We start from the raw sequence: 22,777 nt of genomic DNA, 5'->3' as shown, positions 1-22,777 counted from the left end.
GGGTGACAAAGTGATATTTGTCAATATCACTTTTCACAGCAGATTTAGCACCCATTTCCATCTGTGCTGCTGCTGCCACCCTGGGGCTGACAGGTGAGGGATTGAAGGGGTGGGGGGAAGGAGAACCCGAGCCCAGATGGCCAGGATCTGGCTGTCAGCCCCAGGACAGCAGAGCTCTAGCTATCCCCTTTATCCCATCCTCCCACCTCCCAGGTGCGCCTGGCCCTTCTGCACGAGCCCCAACTCCTGGAGGCTGATAGCCGGAGCTCTTTAAAAAACACAAAACACACAGCTTGCGCCTCCCTGGACACATTCCCACGCCTCCCGTGGGAGACCCACCCCATAGTTTGAGAACCACTTCTCTAGCGTGAGTAATTTATTTTCTCACGGTGCAGAATGTGCTTTGGGAAGAAAACAGGCAGGTTGATTGATTGCTTTAGGTGAAGTTCTGAGACCACCTTAGGAATGAACTTCCGGTGAGGTCTCAGCACTACCTTGTCACTATGGAATGTTGTAGAGACAGGAACAGCCATATGTGCCTGAAGCTTGCTCACTCATGTAACCGAAACGAGAGCCATTGGGAAGACAGTATGTAGAGCAAAGTAATGCAAGGAGCTTTCTGAAGGAGAATAAAATGGAGACTCCATAATCCTCAGGAGGATTATACTGAGATCCAGGTGGAGGTAGGTTTTCTAATGGCAGGTATGTATGTAATAGCTCTGAGAAACTTCAATAATGAAGGGGGATGGGAAAGGGGGAGGATATGGAAATGAATGGGATAGCCATGGGCAATTATGTTGAACACCCATGTGTCTAAAGCAGTAACAGACCAAGCCTGATGGAACAGAGCAATGTGACTCCCTAGAATGACTGCTGTCTCCTGATCATTTCTGATGTGGTTCCTGACATTCCTGTGAAATCTGCTGTTTAACTGATGGGGTGAGGTGGGCGACAGAGAGGCAACTAATCTCCTTAAGTATTGCAATGGTTTCTGCGGTGGGTAGTCCAGATGTCTACTCTAAAAACAGGGGTGAGCATACTGTCTCTGTTCAGGTTGATAGTGGTAGGGCTTCCTATAGGGTGTGGTGAATAAATCATTGGTGATCCCAGGGATGGGCCTCAAATCTTTCAAGGAACAGAGCGATTTGTCCATTCTTTTGGTGAAAAGCTCCATTCCTTCAAACGGGATGTCCTATATAGTATATTGGACCTCCTTTGGTATTTCAGATGTCAAGAGCCAGGGTCACAGCTGTGGCCATGTCAGAGGCATCCATTACCGCCTCAGAGCTGTTTGGCATTCTATAATGCTCTCTCTAAATTCCTCCTAGCATCCTGTGGTACATCCGACAGACCTTTCCCATGTCAGGAAATTATATCTGGCAAACAACTCTTATTAGTTTGCCATAGAGTTGCAGTGTGGCAGACGGGTAGGCTTTGCACCCAAAAAGATCCAGCTTTTGGGCTTGTTTGTTCTTGGGCTTGCCTTTGTTGAGTTTGACTTTTCCACCTCTGATGCTGATGGTCTGGGTAGTGATGTCAGAAAGGAGCCTGTTGTCCTCCACTTCCTGGAGGTACAAGAGGGAGATCGGCTGTGACACACCTGAGATGACGGCCCCCATTCAGACCACTGTGGCCAGGGCAACATGTTATATGGGTACTGGCCCAGTTGCAGTTGTCGGTCCAACATCTGGCCCAACTGGATCACTAGTATTAACTCTAGGGTTGCTTCCTGAAAGTAGAGGAAAGGCATCTCTGCTCAATACCATGGAGAAGGTATAATCCAGTGATGTTGAAGAACAGTAAGACTCCTCAAATGACAGTGCCATGGAATAATGGCTCAGTCCCAATTCTGGTGCTGGGCACTGCCCTGGTACGAATGATATCCCCAGAGGGATCATGACAGTTCTGAGAGGGCATACATGGGGTTGTAATTAGCATGGTGGTTGGTGCTGGTACCTACACTGGCGCTAGCATTCATCCTTGTTTACTGCCTCAGATACTTTCACCTTAAGGAATGATAATGCTTCTCCTTCTTACAGGATGGGGTCTCCTGAAGCTCAGAGCTGTGTTTGAGCTCCACTTGACTCTGCCTTTTGGTCTCACTACTGTGTTGGAGTGCCAGTGCTGGCTCCGATGATGACATTGTCTAAGCTGGTGGTGCCGCTGCCAAAGATGAGTTTGTTAGTGCTGATGTCAAGGTAGTGTTGACCAATGCTGAAGGCCCTGGTTGATGTCAACATAGCCAGTGTCCATTTTGACAGCATCTTCTTTCCTGCCATTCTTTTGCTACTGGATCCTGGGATGTGGTGTCTGCTCAAGGGAGCACTACTTAACGATGATTCTTTTAGTTGCTCTTTGGAGGTGTTCATCTCCTCTGGCTCATGGATTGCTCGAGTAGGTGTAGCTTCCGCCACATGTCCCTACACTTGAGAGTCCTTGAGGAAAAACATTTGGATACCAAACACCTCCCAGGAATATGTTTCTTCCCCAGACAGAACAAACATCAACTATGCCCATCAAAATTGGAATGAATCCGTTACAGGTTTGGGCAGGGCTTAACCTCTGAAGGTTTGGAGTCTGCCATGAGAGTGTGGTTAGTGCAAAGTGCGCCTTACCCCGAGTTACAAGGAGGTGTAAAGAGGGCTTGATGGTAATTTTTTTTTAAATGTCCAATGATGGGAGCATGAAAATAAAGTTTTATTCACAAAGTTGGTTGAAAACAGGGTGGATTGATTTAAATCAAGGCAATTTAAATCACTAAGAGAAAATCATTGATTTAAATCAAGTTTCCCACTGATACTTCACATATTTCTTAAACAATGGTGCAAATCTGATCACTAAAACATGTTAATTTACAACTCAATACAGCATTTTACAACATCTAGAAGGGTATAACTTGCATAATTTTTAGGTAACTTGATTTTTATTAATTTAGGAAATAGTACATGATACTCATTACCTGTGTCAAGCTGCAGATGCAGCAGCAGTACTTTAGGAATGGTAAGAACTAAATCACACACGCAAACACACTAGCACTTATATTTTATTAAATTAAATCTTAAACGTTACATAAATGTTTCACTTTTGCAATTGCAGCAGTCTCCTGAGTTGCCAGCTGATGCTGTCTTTAAACTTTTTTTTTTTTTTTTTAATTTTCAAATTTTATTAACTCTAACAGACAAGTCATCACAACACTAAATGTTCGCTGTCCTTAAAACTTCTATAACTAGCTCTCATCTTCCCCACTCCCACTGTCATTTTTATTCATAGATTAAATCAGCAATACGAGTTTTCCTGCTTTTTCAACTCCCAGTCGCTTTCTTAGCTTTAAGTGAATAATACCAAATGATTAAAATATTCTCTCTGTGCCTGCAGAGGAAGCTACTACTGTGAAAAATTGGTTTAGCAACTGAAGGAACTCTGTTTCAAGGTACCTGGCTAATGATCTCCACCAATTCAGGGGAGTGACTTTGTTCAAAACATTATCAGTAAACATGTACTGTTGAAATGGTACCGCTCCAGCTCTGAAATGTATTATGACTGGCATAACTGAGGAGTGATTTTGAAATGCCCATGGCACCATCATCATCTTCAGAAATTAGGCATCTACCTTTATATCTGGAGTCGAGAATGTTCACAAGAAAATGAGGTGGAGTTAATTCTTGATCCATTCACTTCTTTATTGCCTGCAGTTTAACTTTCTGGTGAGGTATTTCTTTCTTCAATGTCTCTTGAAGTGCCTTCCAAATTTCGACAGCATCAGCAATGCAGCAACAGTTTCTCTGAAGTTTGTCTAAGGTTATGGATATAGGCTTCAGTATACTGAACATATCCTCTACATTCCTCTTTAATCCAATGTTAGATACTTTGGATGAGATACTTCCATCTATTTTATTACGGTTTTTTTCACAAAGTTTTATGAGAATAGGCCAGTTCTTAATAAATTGTTCAAAACAATCAACCACAGAATTCCATCAAACAAAGGGAGAATTAGTTTGGATCCTCCTGTTCTCTTCAGGTAAGCTGAAGCAAAATGGTTGTTATGGAAGTATTTTGCGACTTCAACGTTTTCTTTTATTCCTGGAGAAGACGTACTTAAATGGGCACTGCAGCCATATGTTATTAAGGAGCATCCTTCCGTTTCTTCTTCTTCTAAGTATCTGTTCATCTTTGCCATGTTTGCAGCATTGTCTGACAAAACTTTTGAATTTTTGTTCACAGTTTATTACAGCTTTCACTGCCACTTCTTTTAAATATTCTGTTGTGTGGGCATTTCCCGATGTATCTATTGTTTCTCAAAGATATGCAACCCCATCTTCTGTTGTCACAGAGGCACATATTACTTGATTATTGTGTACATTGCTCCACCCATCAAGGCTTAAACTGGCAAATTTCTCCTCAATATTTCTTGCTCACAGTTCAAGTTCCTTCTCATACACTGTATCTAGCAACCTTCCACCAATGTCTGCTCTACCAGGGGGATTGCAAAGTGAATTATTTAAGTTACTAACCAGTTGATCCATATTGTTCTTCAGACATACCCACATAGTCATCAACATCATTTTCTCCCAATAAGTAGTTTTCATTATGATGAATGATGTTTTATTCTTTCAGCTAAGCCCTGCTTACCCTTGACACGTTTTCCTTTTTTACCCAGGGAAGGGATTTCTTTAAAATATTCCCAGATAGGGTCTCTCTTACGCCCAGAAGCCATGACAAGTTTTCTGTGGCAAAAGTGTGGGGGAATATAGGAAGCTGTGTATGTACTGAATGTCTTCCCTTTTTTCTTTCCAGTCCACTCCACTGTTCCTTTCTACTCTGCCTCCGTCTTTGTCTCTCTGTCTTTAAGACAATGTCTTAACTAACTCCTCTGCCTTGCTTGGCCCAGCTCCACCACCACATAAGCACAGAACTACAATCCTATCCAGCCTGTTTTTTTCTTTGCACATGTGACTTTAGTCTGCTGAGAAACAGAAAAACAGAAATTGAAAGCCCAGAACTTTCAAGAAGCAAGAGCTGGTAGTTAGGCTGGGCAGACTGGAGCCATTAATTCATTTTAAGTGTAAGTTTAGCATGTTTGTGATGAGATTTAATTGTAACTTATTTTTTAAACGAGAGAAATTTATTGATGATTTTTAAAAAAATAAAAAAAATCTGATTTAAATAAAAAAATCCAATTTTTTAGATTTTTTTTTCAAATCATTGACTTTTATCTGCCCTGGTTGAAAAAAAAGGTTTTAGAGTCTCTAAGACGAGTAGTGGACTGAACATTCACCAGGTTCCTTCTTGCTGCCATGGGCAAAAAGAGGGAAATGAAGGAGGGTCATGGCCGCTCTGCCTTTATGCCCTTGCATGGGAGCATGAGGCATAACAGGGAGCATGGCAATCCCAAAAGACACAATCAAAAACATGCAATCTCATGCACGTGAATGCCAAAAGTGGGATTCATGCTAACATACTAACACACTAACAGAGTTAGTTACTGGGAAAATTTTGCACTGAGTAAAAAAACCCCTGAGAAGAACAAAGTTAAACAATGAAGTTTTGCACTTGCTTGCTAGATCCAAACTCCCATTTTCTTCAATGGATACCTGCAGTCAATAGGAGTTCCTTTCACAGCATCTTTCATTCAAAGATCTCAAAGTGCTTTTAAAGTATTATCACAATTTTGCAGATGGGAAAACTGAGAAACACAGAACTTAGGTGACTTGTCCAAGGTCACACACAGCTATTGGCAGAGATGGGAATAGAACCTAGGCCTCTTGATTTCAAGTCCCATGCTCTAACCACAAAACAGGATGCCTCACTTATGAGCAAATAAGATGTAAGCAGAGAATATAACCCCTTCCCTCCCTACCTCTTTTCTGGCTTTTCTTTCTCTCTTTCTTCTCTCTAAACTCCTTAAAAGAAGAGTAAGATGGTTTTATGATTAAGATTTGATGTAATATAAACTACCGGTTACTTCTCTTTCTACAGGGGAAACAATGTCATGTGCAGTAAGTAATTTTTTTTTTCAAATCTCATTTCACTTATATCTATTTGAATGTTCAGAATTTGAAAAAACACTAAACATATAAGAAAAATAATGTACATTATAAAAGCCTCTCCTAGGGCACTGGGAACAAGCTGTAATACCAGACATCTGGTAATACCAGACATAATACCAAAACATCTCTTGCAGGTTTTGCCATAAAAGGAGATGTTTTATGCAAACAAACAATACTGAAATTATTTCTGCCTTAAATAGATCTTTAAATTGTTATTAGAATTAAGAGAAATAATCATTCAGATCAAGGAGGAAAAGTTCAAATCAGGAATCTCCTACATTTTGATACAGGTTACTAAACTTAATCCTTCCAGCAGCTGGTGAAGTTTTTCAGTGCAGCTATCTAATTCAAAGTTGTAATTATGTCTTTAATTTTTCTTCTGACAATAAAATATACCCAGGTCTATGCCAAAGTACACATGGATGATGCCCATAACAGGCTAAATTTTTTACATTAAATATAGTTTTTTGTTTTAAAATATTCTGGAACTGTCAAATTAAAGTTCTTCACATTCAGGATGTTTCCATTACATATGGACAATTGCAATGTATGCTTAATCTACTCCTAAATTTTCAAAGTGTTTTAAACTACTATGAAGTAAAAAAAAAAATTGATTTTGAAATTTTAAGGGATGGGCACTGTTACTGCAATATTATATGGCATATCAAAATAGGTAGGTGCATGCTATTGTACAAACATCCTCAAATGATTTATGATACCACATGCTACTTTGAACACCTACTGAGGAAAAAGGAAATAAAGAGAACAAGAACATTTTAAAAAGAACTTGAAAATAAAAAGGATGCTTTTAACAAGAAAAGAGTTAGTTTTTGGTTGAAGGTATTAAATAAATAAAAAGGTGAAGAATGGAATGACTGTAAAAGAGAACAAGCAATGAATAGTGCTCTTTTTAAAAAACAATTACCAATATGACGTGTTTCACCAAGAGGCTCAAGTTTTCGAAGTCTATTAACTTTGGGGGTTCCCCAGCCAACTAAAGAAAAACAAACACAATCAAAAACAATACCACTCTGTCAAAATATTTGGCTCTGAAGAAAAACTGGGGAAGAGGGGAGAAATCTTTCTCCTCAGGAGACAAGAAAGTATCTAGGAGTAGAGGGGATACTTTACACATGGTTTACCAGTGAAGCCACTGAAAACAAAACGCTATATAAAATGTAAGGTAAAGCAGTGATGAAAAAGTATCTTAATAATTTGGAGAGTTGCACTTATTGAATTTTCATGCATTTCTGTTAAGAAATGGACAAAACGCTTTCGCTGTTTCCCCAGCTTTACACTTACAACTTAATATTAACTCCATACACTGTACTCCTTTATAAAAGATTCCATGAATAGATGCAGATATTGGAAAAGTTAACCGATTCAAAGCTAGAAGAACCATGTACTTCAATCAGATAGGACAAGCACTTCATCCTGAGAATCAGGACACTAACCATTTTTAAGACATGATATCTAAATCATCTCTGAAATCTGTCTGTTAATTGCTGTAGGTACCATCACAGTAGTTTTTTCCTGTTATAGAAGTAATGTTCAAGTTATACCAAAGTGCATGATTTCCAAGATATGTGAGTAGTTTCAAAAGATTAAGTTTTCCACTGGAAGTATTGCATATTAATAATCAGATTTTTCTTACTCAGCATATTATGAGCTTTCTTGGAAGGATGCCACCGGGCCTCTCTTTTGACTTGCTGGAAAACTAGTGATTGTGTGTTTTCTCCAGCTGTTCCTGCTGAAGAAGCTCACAATATAATGAGCAAGGAATCAAAATGGTCACACTTTATATTTAAATAATATTTATGAACAGTTTATAAAAGGTTATTAAATTATTGATATCATGGGGAGTTATTCTGGCATAGATATAGCTATATATTATTCTTCTACAGCCCTCCTGGTCTATGTTCCAGTATAGACAAGCCCAAAATAGGGAACTGAGCAAATATACTCTGCAAGTTAGCTTGCCCTAGTGAATTGTGAGATTTAAGGAATATGCACTGCTCAACAGCCTCATTCAAGTGGGGATCTACATGGACAATTCTCAAAAAAAACCTAATCAAACTATGATGGCATAATCCTGTGTGAAAACTGTTTTTCTCTGCGTGTTTAAAAGGCAAAATCTTTTAAGGGCCCAGCTTTCATGAAGTGGCACACCTATTACCACAGAATATTTAACTCACCTGGTGGAAGAGGTGGAGGTGGGGTTGAATTCTTGGGAACAGCTTCCTCTGCACTGACTGGTTCCACTCTGTGACTCCTTTTTAACTTTAGTTTCTTTGTTTTCTTTTTACTGTTATCTACACCAAAAAGAAAGAACACAGAACATGTACCACACACATTTACTGTTAAGAATGAATTCTAGAATACAGATGACGTTCTATAAGTGTTGAGATGGATTGCTGTAAGTATTTTAATTCTATATGTAATGAACAGCAGTCCTGCCATGATATACACCCCCCTCTACTGACTTTTAAATCTTCTTAGTGTAAATTATCAAATATGTACATGTAAGGTCCAAACTTTGTCTTTAGATAGGTAAGTATAACAGTGATATTAATGCAAGGAGGGTTATGGATTTGAAGGTACTGTAAAAATGAGTCGATTGTAACTGGATAAGACTGACAAATACACTGATTCTTAGTTGAATTATGACATTCTTCTGTACAACATAATTGTGCATTTATATCCTTCAGATCAGTTATTTGGGATGTGGCATGCATAAAGCCATACAGACACAGGAAAGAGTTGAGTGAAAAATAAGAATCAAATTAAATGCAACAGTGGTAGTAGTGACAATAAGTGGCTATATTCAAATTGGAGTTATCACCTGAATCAAGGCATTCTGAGGTGTGTTGGTCACTCTCTTCTTCATGCTCCAGCTGCTGTGCTAGTGCAGATTTGTATGTCTCTATTAGTCTACAATCATTTGTTTTTTGGCTATTGCTGCTGGCCAGGCTCTGTGCATCCATTTGTTCCTGCTCTGCTTTAGGTTTCAAGGAAATGGCATCCTTTTCAAACTCCATCCTCTGCCTTTTTTCTTTTTCAATTTTTTTTTTCATTCTAGCAAAGTAGTACAAGATGTCATTTTAACAAAGTTGCATGTCAGAGACTGCTCTAAAGAGATAGGAAGGGCATCCTAAACACAAGGGGATAGACTCAGATAGACCATTTAAAAAAATTCTCATGTGTAGCATAATTACAGGTTTCAAGAATGTGCGAAAGAAGAAATGAAACCCCAAGTTTCACAAGACGCTGCTCAAGATTTAACCTAGAAAAATGAACACTAAAAGCTCTAGAAGTGATCTTTAGATTTCTGAGTGGTAAGCAGTTTAGGGAGGAACGGCTGCATACAGCTTCATGGCCTAAATGTGTTTCTTTCTCTCTTTCTTTTTTAAAAATGCCATGTGAGAAAAAGATATAAAGTACAAACAAACAGTGTCAAGATCCATGAGCAAGAGGATAAAACTTATACTAACTCCTTCCATTTCAATTCTTTTGTTTACTTTGTTTTGAAAAACACACAAGTTTTTAAGTACCTTGCAAATCACCATTTTGTCTTGGTGGAACACTGATTACATAATGCAGACTTGATAGAGTATCTGTTCTACAAGTTTTACATAACACAATCAGCAGCTCTCTTAGCACTCTCCTCCCATCCAGTACACAGATGTGCATTACTGTAGAATCCTGAGAAATCTTCACTGTGCACATAGCTGACTTAAGATGTATGACCCTGTGGATGCTCGCACTGGTGAATAGGACCAAGCCTTGATTATTTACGTTTATTGGAAGAGACTGCACCAACTCATTTTTTCTAAGCACATTATCTTAAATCAACCAAATGAAAAATAGGTTAAATATGAAATCTGTAAATATGACTCTGATGACTATTTGAATTAAAAGGAAGGGTTCATGTTTTATAACTAACACACCATTCCAACAGCCAATCTAAAACAACTGAAAATACTGTCTTATGCTGCACGTCTGTATGTTTAAGTAAGGCAGGGGGACTCTAGATGACTAGCCACATGGATGAAATAGGTTGTATAAACATAAAAACAAACTAACCACAAACCAGTTTTGCAACAAAAATTTAAAAGAGTGAATGAAGCCGATTCCGATTAAATGGGTAACTGAAAATGGCTCCTTCTGAACATTGCAACAGTTTTGCAGTAAACTGTTTAAAAATAAACTTATTTTTATCATGGCAAACAGAAGATTTCTGAAACTGATACTAAGTTACTTCTTCACTGTTAGATTACTGATACAACTGCACACCACACAAAGACAAGATTTTCAAGATGAAAACTATCACAATGTGTATGCAAATTTATAGACAAAACAAAATGCTCAAGAGCACAAATTTTTTATCACTGTTAAGACACTTGTGTTAATTGTAGTTCCAATATGACTGACATTCTTAAATACTTGTACCTGAGTGATTACAGTAGATATAGGCTGGAAAGGGTTGCTAGAAACTGGCTCAGAGTCAGCCTCCTCAGGTAAACTTCCTTCACATTCAGCTTCTTTTCTTTCCCTTTGTTCTCTGTTATTTTGTTTAAAAACAGAAGAATCTTGAAGCAACAGAATCACAAATATCAGAAACAGAAAACACTTATTAGGGTTATCTAATTCATCCCCCAACTAATGCTGGATTGTTTTTTACAGTATGTCTGTGTTTTGAATACTGTACTCCAAAATGATTAAGTTCTGAACTAATCTAAAAAATGAGAGATTGATTTTATGGTGTTAGTTTTCAGTTATATAGCTCTGAATGGCCTGGGGCCAATCTACTGATACTGCCTCTCTCCATGCAACATGCTGACACATTTATGACCAGCAGAGGTACTGATGCTACGTTCCTCTCTACAAGCTATAGAGGGGGCTACTAGCAGGGTGTTCTGAATAAGGGCTCTGAAACGTCCTCTGATCCCTGGTGTGACATAGCCCAGATTTGTCCATTTTCACTGCATCCTTTTTGCAGGGCGCACTTGTTTCCCCCTGGACTTTGACAAGAGTTTAGGAAGAATGAGGTATTGGCCAGTACACTGGGGTTTATCTGTATTTAGAGCAACTGCTTGGTAGAAAGGGCCTGTACTATGTTAAATTCTTACAATTTATCTAGCACTGCTTTTCCTTGGATTTCCTAAATACTAAGGTGCTTCTAATAGCTCAGCATTGGTACTAGGGCACAAAATTTCACAGAAGCCCTTCATGGTTAATTCTAACTGGCTAATTAGAGCCTTGCATGCGCACTTTAGTTGTTTATTTACTTAAATTTATAATCATTTAAACAGCGCACAACCAATGCAATGCCTGAAAACAGGTGTAGAGCTGAATAAAACTGATGTGAATAAATTCTCTGAAAGATGCATTCTGAAGTAACTGTGCTTTGAGAGAACTCTTAGGGAGACCTGTCTGAATGGAACTGAGGAAGTGGGTTGGAGCCCACGAAAGCTTATGCCTGCTGAAATTAAATGTGTTAGTCTTTAAAGTGCTACAAAACTCTCGTTGTTTTTGCTGTATACAGACTAACACGGCTACCCCTTTGGAAGTAATCAATCGGGGAAGTCAGTAAAACATTGATTGAAACAGAATTCCATCTGAGTTATGAATATGTACAAATATCTCATGACAACAGATTTGTCTGATGCTAATAGCCAAATGAGAATTACATAACTTAAATCTGAACCCCCAACTGCTGGCAGAAAAGATGCCAAGCTGGGAGGACATCCTCACGCACAATGGCACTTGAAGTTTACACACCTCCCCCCAAAACTTTTAGCCTAATTCAGTCTGACCCAATTCTACTAGTACTTCCCAAGGTAAACAAACATGACCAGAAGCTATTGGTCAATTAAAAAAAGACGATTACTAACCTTCTGTAACTGTTCTTCGAGATGTGTTGCTCATGTCCATTCCAAGTAGGTGTGTGCAGCACGCTGCGTGCACAGTCCGCTGGAAAGTTTTCCCCACTGATACCTGTAGGGATGGCTCTGGTGCTCCCTGGAGTCGCACCTTCATGGTGCCTTATATAGGGCTCTGCTGACTCTCCGTCTCTTCAGTTCCTTCTTGCCAGCTGACTCTGACAGAGGGGTAGGCAGGTGGGTCTTGTAATGGACATGGGCAACACATCTCAAAGAACAACAGTTACAGAAGGTTAGTAACTGTCTTTCTTCTTCGAGTGCTTGCTCACGTCGATTCCAAGTAGGTGATTCCCAAGCTATACCATAGGAGAAGGGGTTGGAATTCCCAGTTCCGCAGATTGCAGTACTGCTCTACCGAAAGCAGAAGCATCTCTGGCATTCTGCGTAATAACATAGTGGGCAGCAAAAGTGTGAACAGAGGACCATGTTGCAGCTCTACAAATGTCCTGGATTGGCACCTAAGCCAGGAATGCTGCAGAGGATGCTTGAGCTCTCGTGGAATGGGCTGTTATTGCTGTGGTGGGCACAATTACCAAGTCATAACAGGTCCTGATACAGGAAGTGATCCATGACAAAATCCGTTGGGAAGAGACTGGTAGCCCTTTCATTCTGCCTGCTACTGCCACAAAGAGCTGAGTCATTCTCCTGAACCACTTGGTTCTCTCAATGTAGAAGGCTAAGGTATGCCTAACACCCAGCGAATGCAATCTATGTTTCCTACTGCTAGTGTGTGGTTTCGGGAAGAAAACAGGGAGGAATATGTCCTGGTTCACATGGAACTGAGAAACCACCTTTGGTAAGAAGGCCGGATAAGCGCAAAGCTGAACCTTATCTTTGAAGAAAGTGATATAAGGGAGGTTCTGACATAAGTGCTTTGAACTCAGATACTCTCCTGGTGGAAGTTATGGCTATGAGAAAGGCCACTTTCCAGGATAGGTAGAGAAGTGAGCAGGTCACTAGAGGCTCATATGAGGTCTGTCAGCCTTGAGAGAATGAGGCTGAGGTCCCAATGGGGAACTGGCAAACGTGTAGGTGGGTATAGCATGTCCAAACCTTTCAGGAAACACACAACCAAAGGGCCAGCGAAGACCAAGCATCCTACTACCCAGGGATGAAATGCTGAAATGGCTGCCAGGTGGTCCTTAACTGATGACCCAGATAGTCTCTGTTGCTTCAGGTGTAGCAAATAGTCCAGAATTGTCAGAAATGATGCCAGCGTGGGCTGGACATTCTTCTGGGTAGCCCAAACCAAAACCTCTTCCACTTAGCAAGGTAAGTGGCTCTAGTGGAGGGTTTCCTACTGCTGAAGAGGACCTCCCTAACCAATTCCAAGCATGCTAGTTCCATGGGGTTCTGCCATGGAGCTTCCATGCCGTGAGGTACAGTGACTTGAGAGAGGGGTGCTGCAAGGTCCTGTGCTCCTGAGTGATCAGGTCCAGGAGTTGAGGTAGAGTGATAGGAGTGTCCACTGAGAGGTTGAGGAGTGCAGTGTACCAGTGCTGACAAGGCCAAGCGGGGGCTATCAAAATCACAGCGGACCTTTCCTGCCTCATATTCACCAGGACCCTGTGGATGAGCGGGGTCGAAGGGAAGGGTAGAACAGCTGGCCTGTCCATGGCATCTGCAATGGACCCCAGACTGTGGTTCTGAAAGGAGCAGAACTGCAGGCACATCCTGTTGAGCTTTGTGGCAAATAAGTCCACGCGGGGTACACCGCACTGATGGAAGACCATGCTCAACACATGTGGGTGGACTGACCACCTATGAGTGAAGACGGACCTGCTGAGACTATCGGCCAACATATCCTGAGCCCCACGCAGGTAGGATGTCTCCAGGCACAGGGAAGAGGAGTGAGCTCCACCCTGTCTGTTTATATAAAACATCGCTGTCATATTGTCTGTTAGGACTGATACTACCCTGCCCTTCCAGTGACTTCGGAAGGATTGACAAGCCAGACGTACTGCTCTCACATTGATATGAAGCAAAAGTTGTACTTGGGACCAGAAATCATGGGTCCTGAGGTCCCTCAGATGGGCTACATAACCTATTGCTGATGCGTCTGTCACCAGACATAGAGAGGGCTGGGATGAGGAAAAGGGGATTCCATACAATGTGAGAATTGCACCATCAATCTAGGGTCTCTAAAATTGAGGGGGGGAGCAAGACTACCTTGTCTATATAGACCTGAATGGGTTGTAAACTGAGGCCAGCCATGCTTGTAGAGTCCTGAGGCATAGCCTTGCATGCTGTATGACGTAGGTACATGCCACCATATGGCCCAGCAGCTTTAGGTAATTCCGAGCTGTGATCTGAGGATCTGAGGATAATGTTTAAAGTCCTCTATAATGCCACGAATGACCAGAAAACAAGCCTCCGTGAGGGATGCCCTGGCCTGTCCAGAGTCCAGCACCACCCTGATGAATTCTATCCTCTGGGTGGGCATGAGCATCGATTTCTGCTTGATGATCATAAGGCCCAACCTGTCAAAGGTAGCCCTTATCAGACTCATGTCTGCCTGCTCCTGTGCCCTGGTATGTCCTTTGACCAACCAGTTGTCGAGGTCAGGATATACTTGCACTCCTTTCTTCCTCAGAAAAGCAGTGACTGCTGACATACATTTGGTGAATACCCAGGGGGCCGCGGATAGTCCAAAGGGCAGGACAGTGAACTGGTAGTGGGCCTGATTGAAGACAAATCAGAGAAACCTCCTGTGGGCCTGGGAAGATAGCCATGTGAAAGTATGCATCCTTCAGGTCGAGGGCAGCATGCCAATTGTCAGGATCCAGGGAGGGAATGGTGGAAATTAGGGAGATCATGCGGAAGCTCTGTTTCTTCATGAATCTGTTGAGGTTTCACAAGTCGAGGACGGGACGAAGGCCTTCCTTGGCTTTCAGGATTAGGAAATAGTAGGAGTAGAATCCCTTTCCCCTTAGTTGCTGAGGAACCTCTTCCACTACTCCTACTTTTAGAAGAGCTTGTACATCTTGCTGGAGGAGTTGGTAGTGAGAGGGATCCTGAAGATGGATGGGAGGGTGGAGGATGCGAAGGAGAGAGAGATGAAAATTGAAGTGAATATTGCAGTCTCGGTGTGTGTAGAACCCAATGATCTGATGTGAACTGTGACCATACATGGCAGAAGTAGGATATAGGGTCCAAAGGATGGATCTGATACACTGATTGGTGCGTCCAAGTTTTGCTTGGGGCCAGGAGGCTGCCTCGTTTGACCAGGGCCCTGGCCAGAAGATTGTGGCAGCCTCCTGTTGTTCCTGCCCCTTTAATGGTTGGAGTCCTGCCTCGGCTGGTTCTGATAGAATTGAGGCACGGGCTGTTACTTGAAAGGCTTCCTCTAGGTTGCCAGAGTATGCAGCCCAGGGGACTTTAGCGTGGCCCTAGAACAGGGGTCAGCAACCTATGGCACACGTGCCAAATGTGGCATGCAAGATGATTTTGAGCAGCACTCACACTGCCATTGACGCCAGGGTTGTTTATAATTTTTGGTTGTGCTGGGAGCAGCTCCTGGCCAGGGCGCTGGGGCCCATATCACATGGGCGGAGGGGGGAGCAGCCATCGCACAACGCTGTTTGGGGCCAGGAGCAGCTCCTCCTGGCCAGAGTGCTGGGCCTATGTCACGTGGGAGAGGGGCAGGGCTGGGGGAGGGCAGCAGCGGAATAAAGACTTGGCATGCCACTTGTGAAAGATTGCCAACCCCTGCCCTAAAGTCTTTAAAGCTATAGAGCTTGGAGTCTGTCTTTCAGGAAAACAGGGCCAAGCCCTCGACTGGGAGGTCCTGGATGGTTAACTGGACCTCATGAGGGAGACCTGAGGCCTGGAGCCAGGAACTCCTTCTCATGGCTACACCGGATATCGCCCATGCTGCCGCAGCTGCCACATCTAAAGCTTCCTGAAGCAGTCTTTGATACAGTCTTACCCTCTTTTCACCATGGCAGAGAACTCAGACTTGGAGTCTGGTGGGACTGACTCCACAAATTTCTCCATGGATTGCCAAAATGTATCTGCTAAGGATGGCCTGTTGGTTTGCTATACAATGTCGAAGCCCTCCAACAGAGTACACTTTTCTCCTGAAGCGTTCCAACTTCTTGGTATCCATAGCCTTTGGCGTGGGGCCCTGTCATCCCTGCCTCTCACGTTTGTTTATGGCTGCCATCACAAGTGACCCTGGAGGATGTATGTAGAAATGCTTGTGGCATGAAATACTTCCTCTCAATTTTCTTGCTGTGGGAGGTAGAGAGGCCAGGGTTTGCCATAAGGTCTTTGTGCTCTCCCAGATAGTTTTTATAAAAGTGGCAAAGCCACCCTGGAGGGACCTTCCAGGGCCAGGATGTCCACCATCGGGTCTACGCCCTCCACAACCTCCTCTGCCTGAAGGTCCATATTCTGTGCTATTCTACAGAGTAGCTCTTGGTGTGCCCTGCTATCGTTTGGTACTAGCACAGGCATCGCTCATGGTATGGCCTCATCTGGGATGAAGAGGAAGATGCTCTAATGGGTGGTGCTGATGTTTCCTGCCCCTCAGCACCGGAAGAGTCACACAGTGTCGCATCTTCGTCCTCAGTGCTGGGGTCACAGGGGAAGTCTGGCGCAGCTCTGGGAATGGAGCCCTCCCCTGTGCTGTGATGCATGCTTCCAGCAGAATGAGATGGTCTCCCAGCCCACCCATCTGATGAAATCAAGGAGTGCGACTTGCCTGACTGGGACCCCTGGGCCTGCTGGGATGCCCAAGAGGTCCAGAATGGCCACTGCGAGAGCAACTGCCATTGCAGGGGCCATGGCATCGCAAGGGGATGAGTCGCCTCTACCCTCTGATGCTTACTATGGTGCCAGTCCCTCTTCAATGAAATGGATTCTGCTTCAGAACCTGAGGAGAATCACTCGCTCCGTGGAGACCACAGGGGTGCGGTGCTGGACAGTGCCAGGGATCAGTGCTGTGGGAAGTGAGACCTGGCCATCATTGCCGGCTTGCTCTTGGAGGGCATCACAGACTTTCTTGGTGCCGGTGCTTGGTCCCAGTCATGGTGAGGTGGAGGCAGCGGAGCTGTGTCCTCAATCAACTCCCTTGCCACTTATATCTCAGGCATGCAGGGGAGCTGCAAATCCTCTTCCTGCCTCTCCCTCAGTGGGGATTCCACAGAGTCAATGAACCCCTCCTCAGGGCCAGAGTCAATGGTGCTGTGCTTTTGGGCTCAGGGCTCAAATGGCCTGATGCAGGTTGCACTTTGCTCCCTTCCTTGTGCGCTGAGGTCTTCGGAATTGGCGAGCGTTCCCAGTCCGCCTTCTTCTTCTTATGCGGCACTGGGGAGTGGGAGAAGTGCTGTTGCCCTCCATGTGCCGGGCCCTTTGGTGCCAGGGAAGCATGCCAGTGCTGAGGCTCCTCGGGTGCAGAGTCCTTCCAAAAAGGCATCTCCTTCACTGACACCGGCACACTGCTCACTGAGGCTGAGGTACAAGGCCTCTGTTCCGTGGGGCTCTCCATTGGACAAAGGGTAGATTCCATAAGTAGGAATTTTAGACTCTGGCTTCACTCTTTTTGGCTTCTGGGACTAAAGCCTCTGCAGATGTTACAACGCTCCCACTGGTGTGACTCTTCTAGACACTTGATGCAGGAAGAGTGCGTGTTGTCCCTGGGCATCGGCTTCTAGCAGGACCCACAAGACTTGAAGCCATGCACGCCCTGTCTTCGGGATGGGAAGAGGAAAAAAAAAAGACTACCTGATAAGCGAGAGTACTCTATCCTACAACTATACTAACTACTACTAACTATTTACAGGTACTTAAAGACAAAGGGGAAAATCTTGCAATGCAAGCAAATCTGTTGTTCCAGCCACCATCATGGGAGGTAAGAAGGAACTGAAGAGGCAGAGGGTTGGGAGACCCCTAAATAGGGTGCCATGAAGGCGCGACTCCAGGGGGTACCAGAACTGACCCTACGGGTACCACTAGGGGAAAACCTTCCGGCAGACTGTGCACGCGGAGTACGCACACCTACTTGGAATTGACATGAGCAAGCACTTGAAGAAGAAGGGTGGAAACCATACATCTATTTGAGACATTTATTCTAATAACCCATTTCCAGATTACCTCTACCAGACAGAGCAACTCAACAAAGTCAAAGGCCCAGGCAACACAGAAAACTACAGCAGTTTAAATAAAAGTGTGTTTTTAAATCAGTTTTGTGTGACCAATTAATTCAATTTAAGCCTTGCTGATGCTGATTTAGTTTAAATTAATTCACTGCTGATTTAAGATAAATCAATATTACACCAGGATTAAATCAAATTAAGAGTGTCCACAAAGGGTTTTGCACAGTTTAACTAAAATGCAAAGGCCTTTATAGACGGTGTGTAGTTTACAGGCTGGGAGTCCGGAAGAGATGGAAGCCACACCTCTTAGGAGCACTTTTACAGGGATACTCCCTGATGGGGAATTCACATCGTCTATAACAGCTGCCAAGACTAGCTGTCAACAATAATAGAGGACTCTGAAGGGAAGTAATAAATCCTTTCACTGCTTCCCTTGCATCTTCTCACACTCAATAGTCCCTCCCCTATTGTATATTCTGGTGGGGGCTTAAAATGAGTTGTTGAATAAAGTTGCAGCAACTTCGCCAAAATATTCAGATCTCTTTCTCTATCCACGCTGGCCCTTGCTATTCACAGATTGATTGAAAAGTTTATTTTAATTACATTGCTGCAACTTGTGTTAGGGTAGGCTCAAAAGTTCTCCTTGCATCAAGCAACAGAATCTATTTTGGGTCAACCTCCAGGCAGGTATATAGGTACCACTGATGACTCTATGGACTATATCAACTTCTGACAATTTCCACTGATTGTCTTAGAGAAGATGATCTTAAGGCTGTGTGCTGATCAATTTATTTTAGGTTCTAGTAAAAGAATAGCTTTACTGTTCCATTTCAGATCTTTGTTTATATTATGAAACACCTTTTGTCTTGTAGTGGGCACTCAAGGATTTGAATATTTAACATGACAATTTTACTCACGCAACACCTTCAGGGAAGGAAAGAAAGCCAAGAAAGAGAGAATACCTTTCTTCTCGTATCTTCCTTACTCGTTCAGCTCGTTCTCGCTTCTCTTGTTCCTCATATGCTTTTTGCTCTGTTGTGTCTTTTTGGACGCGCTCATTTAAGGCATCAAAATCTTTTGCTATAATATGTAGCAACCAATACAGACCTTTTTTTATAGATTTGTCAATTTTTTTCCCATAGCCCATGACAGCTGAGCAAGGCTCCTGTAAATTTAATAAAGGAAGTAAAAGGAAAAAAGAATAATTGTATCTCAGCTCACTTTTCTAAATTATGAACAATGAAGTTTTAGCAAATGGTTAGTAATTATTCAAAATATTGTTACAGCTAAAGCACTGTACATTTAAAATATCTTGTAAATGTAAGAGATCTTTTGCCAAAGTGTCAATCATGAATGTTATCGAAATTCCTTATTTCCAGTCTCCCTACAGTAACAGTAGAACTCTCCACTCAATTGGAAAGATGGGCATACTATTCCTCTGTCCCTACTAACAAGTACCATGCAAATCCAACCATATCCTTCTCACAGTAGTGCTGCTTTATGAGTGGCCTAAACTATGCATTCTATCTTTTCTTTGCAAATCCAAATATAACAACTTCAGAAGTGGATCCATTCTCTATTGGACTAATAGATCCTTTAAGTCTTCCCCTACATAACAGCTAAATTGTTCATGCTACTTGAAAAAACTAAAGAAACTGTTTCCTGTTAATTGTTTTTAGAATAAAGTAGTTAATTCCCCTGTGATTATATCAAACCAAATGTTCATGCCTTCGCTACAGCATTTGTTCTTTATTACACATAAAGCACCACAACTGTGCATGGAGTTTATAAACAATTTACAGAAGAAAACAATATTCCTACCTGCTAAGGAGCCACCACAACTCAACCCTAGTTCGGTTCTATCACTATATGCTCTTGCTCTCTAGAGATCTTTGTGTCCACTCTCCTAGGTTTAAATTAGCGTGCTATTCACCAGTGAAAGCTGCAGAATCTAATGGTAGAGCCAAATCACTACGAAGATGAACAGGTGTCCTCTGATTTAATTTCCCTCATTAGTTGTTTACAGGGCTTTCTGCAGCATAGCAGTAACTAACCAAAACCCCACAGAGAGACTGTACCTGGATACAGGAAACGACAACATTTTAAAGTTCCTGAGGGTCACAAATCACTTGCTTGTTGGTAGGATATGTGTAAGTTTCATTGTGAGTTTTCTTTAGATCATTTTTTTCTGCATAATTAAATGAATGAGATTGGAGCCTGTCAATACTTTTAGCACTAAGGGAAAAACATTGTGCTCCAAGACCAGCATGGCTTCTATAAGAGAGAAGATGCTCTTGACTGACCATATAAAGTTCCACAGAAGTCAATCTTTTCAGTCTGGGAAGTGAAAAAGGCTGTAAGTAGAGACTGTTTTGTAAAAAAGACAAATAAGACTTGTCATACTTAGCTTCCATAATACATTCTTTGATTCATGAAGGACCAATGCATTCCTTACAAGTATGTCAATGTTCTCAGTTCTTAGATTCCTTTGATCTAACAAGACAGAGCTTGAGCTTTTTGAGAAACTTCCTTGAAGAAATAGACTGAGAAAGCTCTTCTTAATTTCTATCTTGGCACTACATGCCTTAGGGAACTAGGGCATGTCTTTCACAGAAACTTGTGACATGTTACTAAAGTTGAGCAGGAGGAAACAAATTAGCTTCCTGGATCTGTTAGAGATAATGGCATCTAGGAGGAGACATTTCCTTGTAGGAATCCATAATCTTAAATACTTGAGTGAGAGGTTTAAATGTAGACATTAAGGGCCTGATTTTCAGAAATGCTGAGCACCTGCAACTTTCGCTGACTTCAATGAGAGCTATGGGCCCTCAGTACATCTGAAAAACAGGCCTTACATTGTTTCAGGATTAAACAGACTCCAGGATGGAGCAGAGGTATCGACCAGAGGACAGAATAGGGAAGGCCCCTGGAGGAATTTGGATATTAACAGATGGGAAGTGAACCAGGCTGAAGAACACAGATGTCTCTTCTCCTGACAGGATTCCTTGAAATGTTTTAGATCTCTACAAGACACCAGTCAATGGGCCAAGACAGCCTACGACAGGGCAGGAGACATTTTTTGACAGATGAAGATGCACAAACCAAACCGTTTGTGGTTACTCTGGCGGTGACCAAAATATAAAGTTAATGGGAACTTTTTAATGCCAGTTTTCAGAAGACCTCCACCATTTAAAGAAAAGAAAAGAGAAAGGTGAAGGCTTGCAAAGCTTTACTTCAGTGAAGCATCCATTGCTTCTACTTTGATTTTTTGCAGCATTTTCTGAGACCCAGAAATAAAGAGATAGTGAAATGAAAGAACAAGAAATATTTGTGGGAGTCAACACCTGTATATTTTACTGAAGTTTGTTTTAGTCTCCACTAACCCCAGAAGAAAATTCTCCCTGCTCAGCTGGTCACCCATTGTACTGAGCTAGCCTGGGCTAGCTGGCCAGGACTGCCTTCCTTGCACAAGTCAGATGAGATTTGGTCATTCTAGTAGTGACAATATTCCCTGTCAACAGACACTTGCTGTTTTCCCCCTACCTGGGATACTAGCAGCTCAAATTATTTATGCAGTGAATCTTCCACTTTCCTGCCTATTTGGCTGCTTCAGGATAAAACTGGAGTCCAGAAAACTGAGGACAAAGTTTTAGTGCAATTTGCCACAGGCTTAGACCATTTTAGAGTATTAAGAAAGAGGTTACGGTATTTTTTTCAGATCTTTACAATATATTTTGTTACCACTTTTAGAGAAAGTCCTGGGCATATGGATTCTTCCAGCAATTGTTTCTAGCATTTGTAAAGACTTGTGAACAGTAAAGGTTTGTGCTGGTTTAGAAATTTCCCAAAGACCCTGTTTTTCCTTGCTTCCTTATGTTCCAAATCCAGAGTGGAAACCACCTACATAGTAAGGAATAGAGTTATCCTGCAATACTGTCAACGCTGTACAAATGAAAAAGCCAGCACCAGACAGAACAGTGCGAGGCTACGCTCATTTCATGACTCTGGAGAGCAGTCAAATTAAAACAGGCATTTTACATTTAATCATAGATTTTGCAGACACCACCTCTAACTAAAAAGAATAAGGGACTAGGATGAACTCCAGAGCTGATTCAGAATGGCAATTCTTACGTTGCTAGGAAACAGGGTTTTTTAATCCAGTCATACATTCTATCCATCCTTTACTAAATTAATTTCTGACAGAGGTTGGTCTTTTGGGGATTATCTCCTGAGCAAGGGGAAAGCCCTTCTGAGCCAAGAAAGAAGTCTAAAAACATCAGACTTCCTAGAGACAGAAGCAGAAGAAATCTAACTTCTGGTCCTTCTGGATATGTAGTGAGTTCTCTAGATTTGCATGTCCTGCTACATGAGCCATTCTAGTGCAACTGTATTTGGCAAAATTATGGATTTTTTTTTTTTGCCTTTCCACCTTGTTATCAGAACGTTCTGAGGGCACGTCTACGCTACAGAATTAAGTCGACTTAAGTTATGTCAATATACAGACACTGCAGTAATTAATTCGATTTTTAATGTCCACACTATGCTCCTTCTGTGGTGGTTCACACCCTCACCAGGAGCACTTGCACCAATTTAACTGATAGTGTGGGACATTGTAAGGCACTGCCAGCCAGAGCTCTGCTACCTGAGGCTGATGTCCTGAGCACTGCTGGGCTGATCTCCGGAGTCCCAC

The 22,777-nt window shown here is 42.2% G+C and overlaps 1 protein-coding gene across 1 annotated transcript in view; it reads right to left on the bottom strand.

Annotated features, from left to right (window-relative positions):
* ARL13B (ADP ribosylation factor like GTPase 13B) overlaps positions 1-22,777 on the bottom strand; it is an 84,744-nt gene that overhangs the window by 8,290 nt on the left and 53,677 nt on the right. The window contains 6 exon segments of the mRNA XM_067546255.1: positions 6,973-7,041; positions 8,243-8,359; positions 8,890-9,115; positions 9,117-9,122; positions 10,497-10,608; positions 19,050-19,252. Of these exon segments, the coding sequence (XP_067402356.1) occupies positions 6,973-7,041; positions 8,243-8,359; positions 8,890-9,115; positions 9,117-9,122; positions 10,497-10,608; positions 19,050-19,252 (733 nt within the window).

Source organism: Emydura macquarii, unplaced genomic scaffold (assembly GCF_026122565.2).
Source record: "Emydura macquarii macquarii isolate MOO-44397 ecotype Brisbane River unplaced genomic scaffold, CSIRO-AGI_Emac_v2 contig_1119, whole genome shotgun sequence".
NCBI classification, from domain to species: Eukaryota; Metazoa; Chordata; order Testudines; family Chelidae; genus Emydura; species Emydura macquarii.
This window is presented reverse-complemented; position numbering and strand designations above follow the sequence as displayed.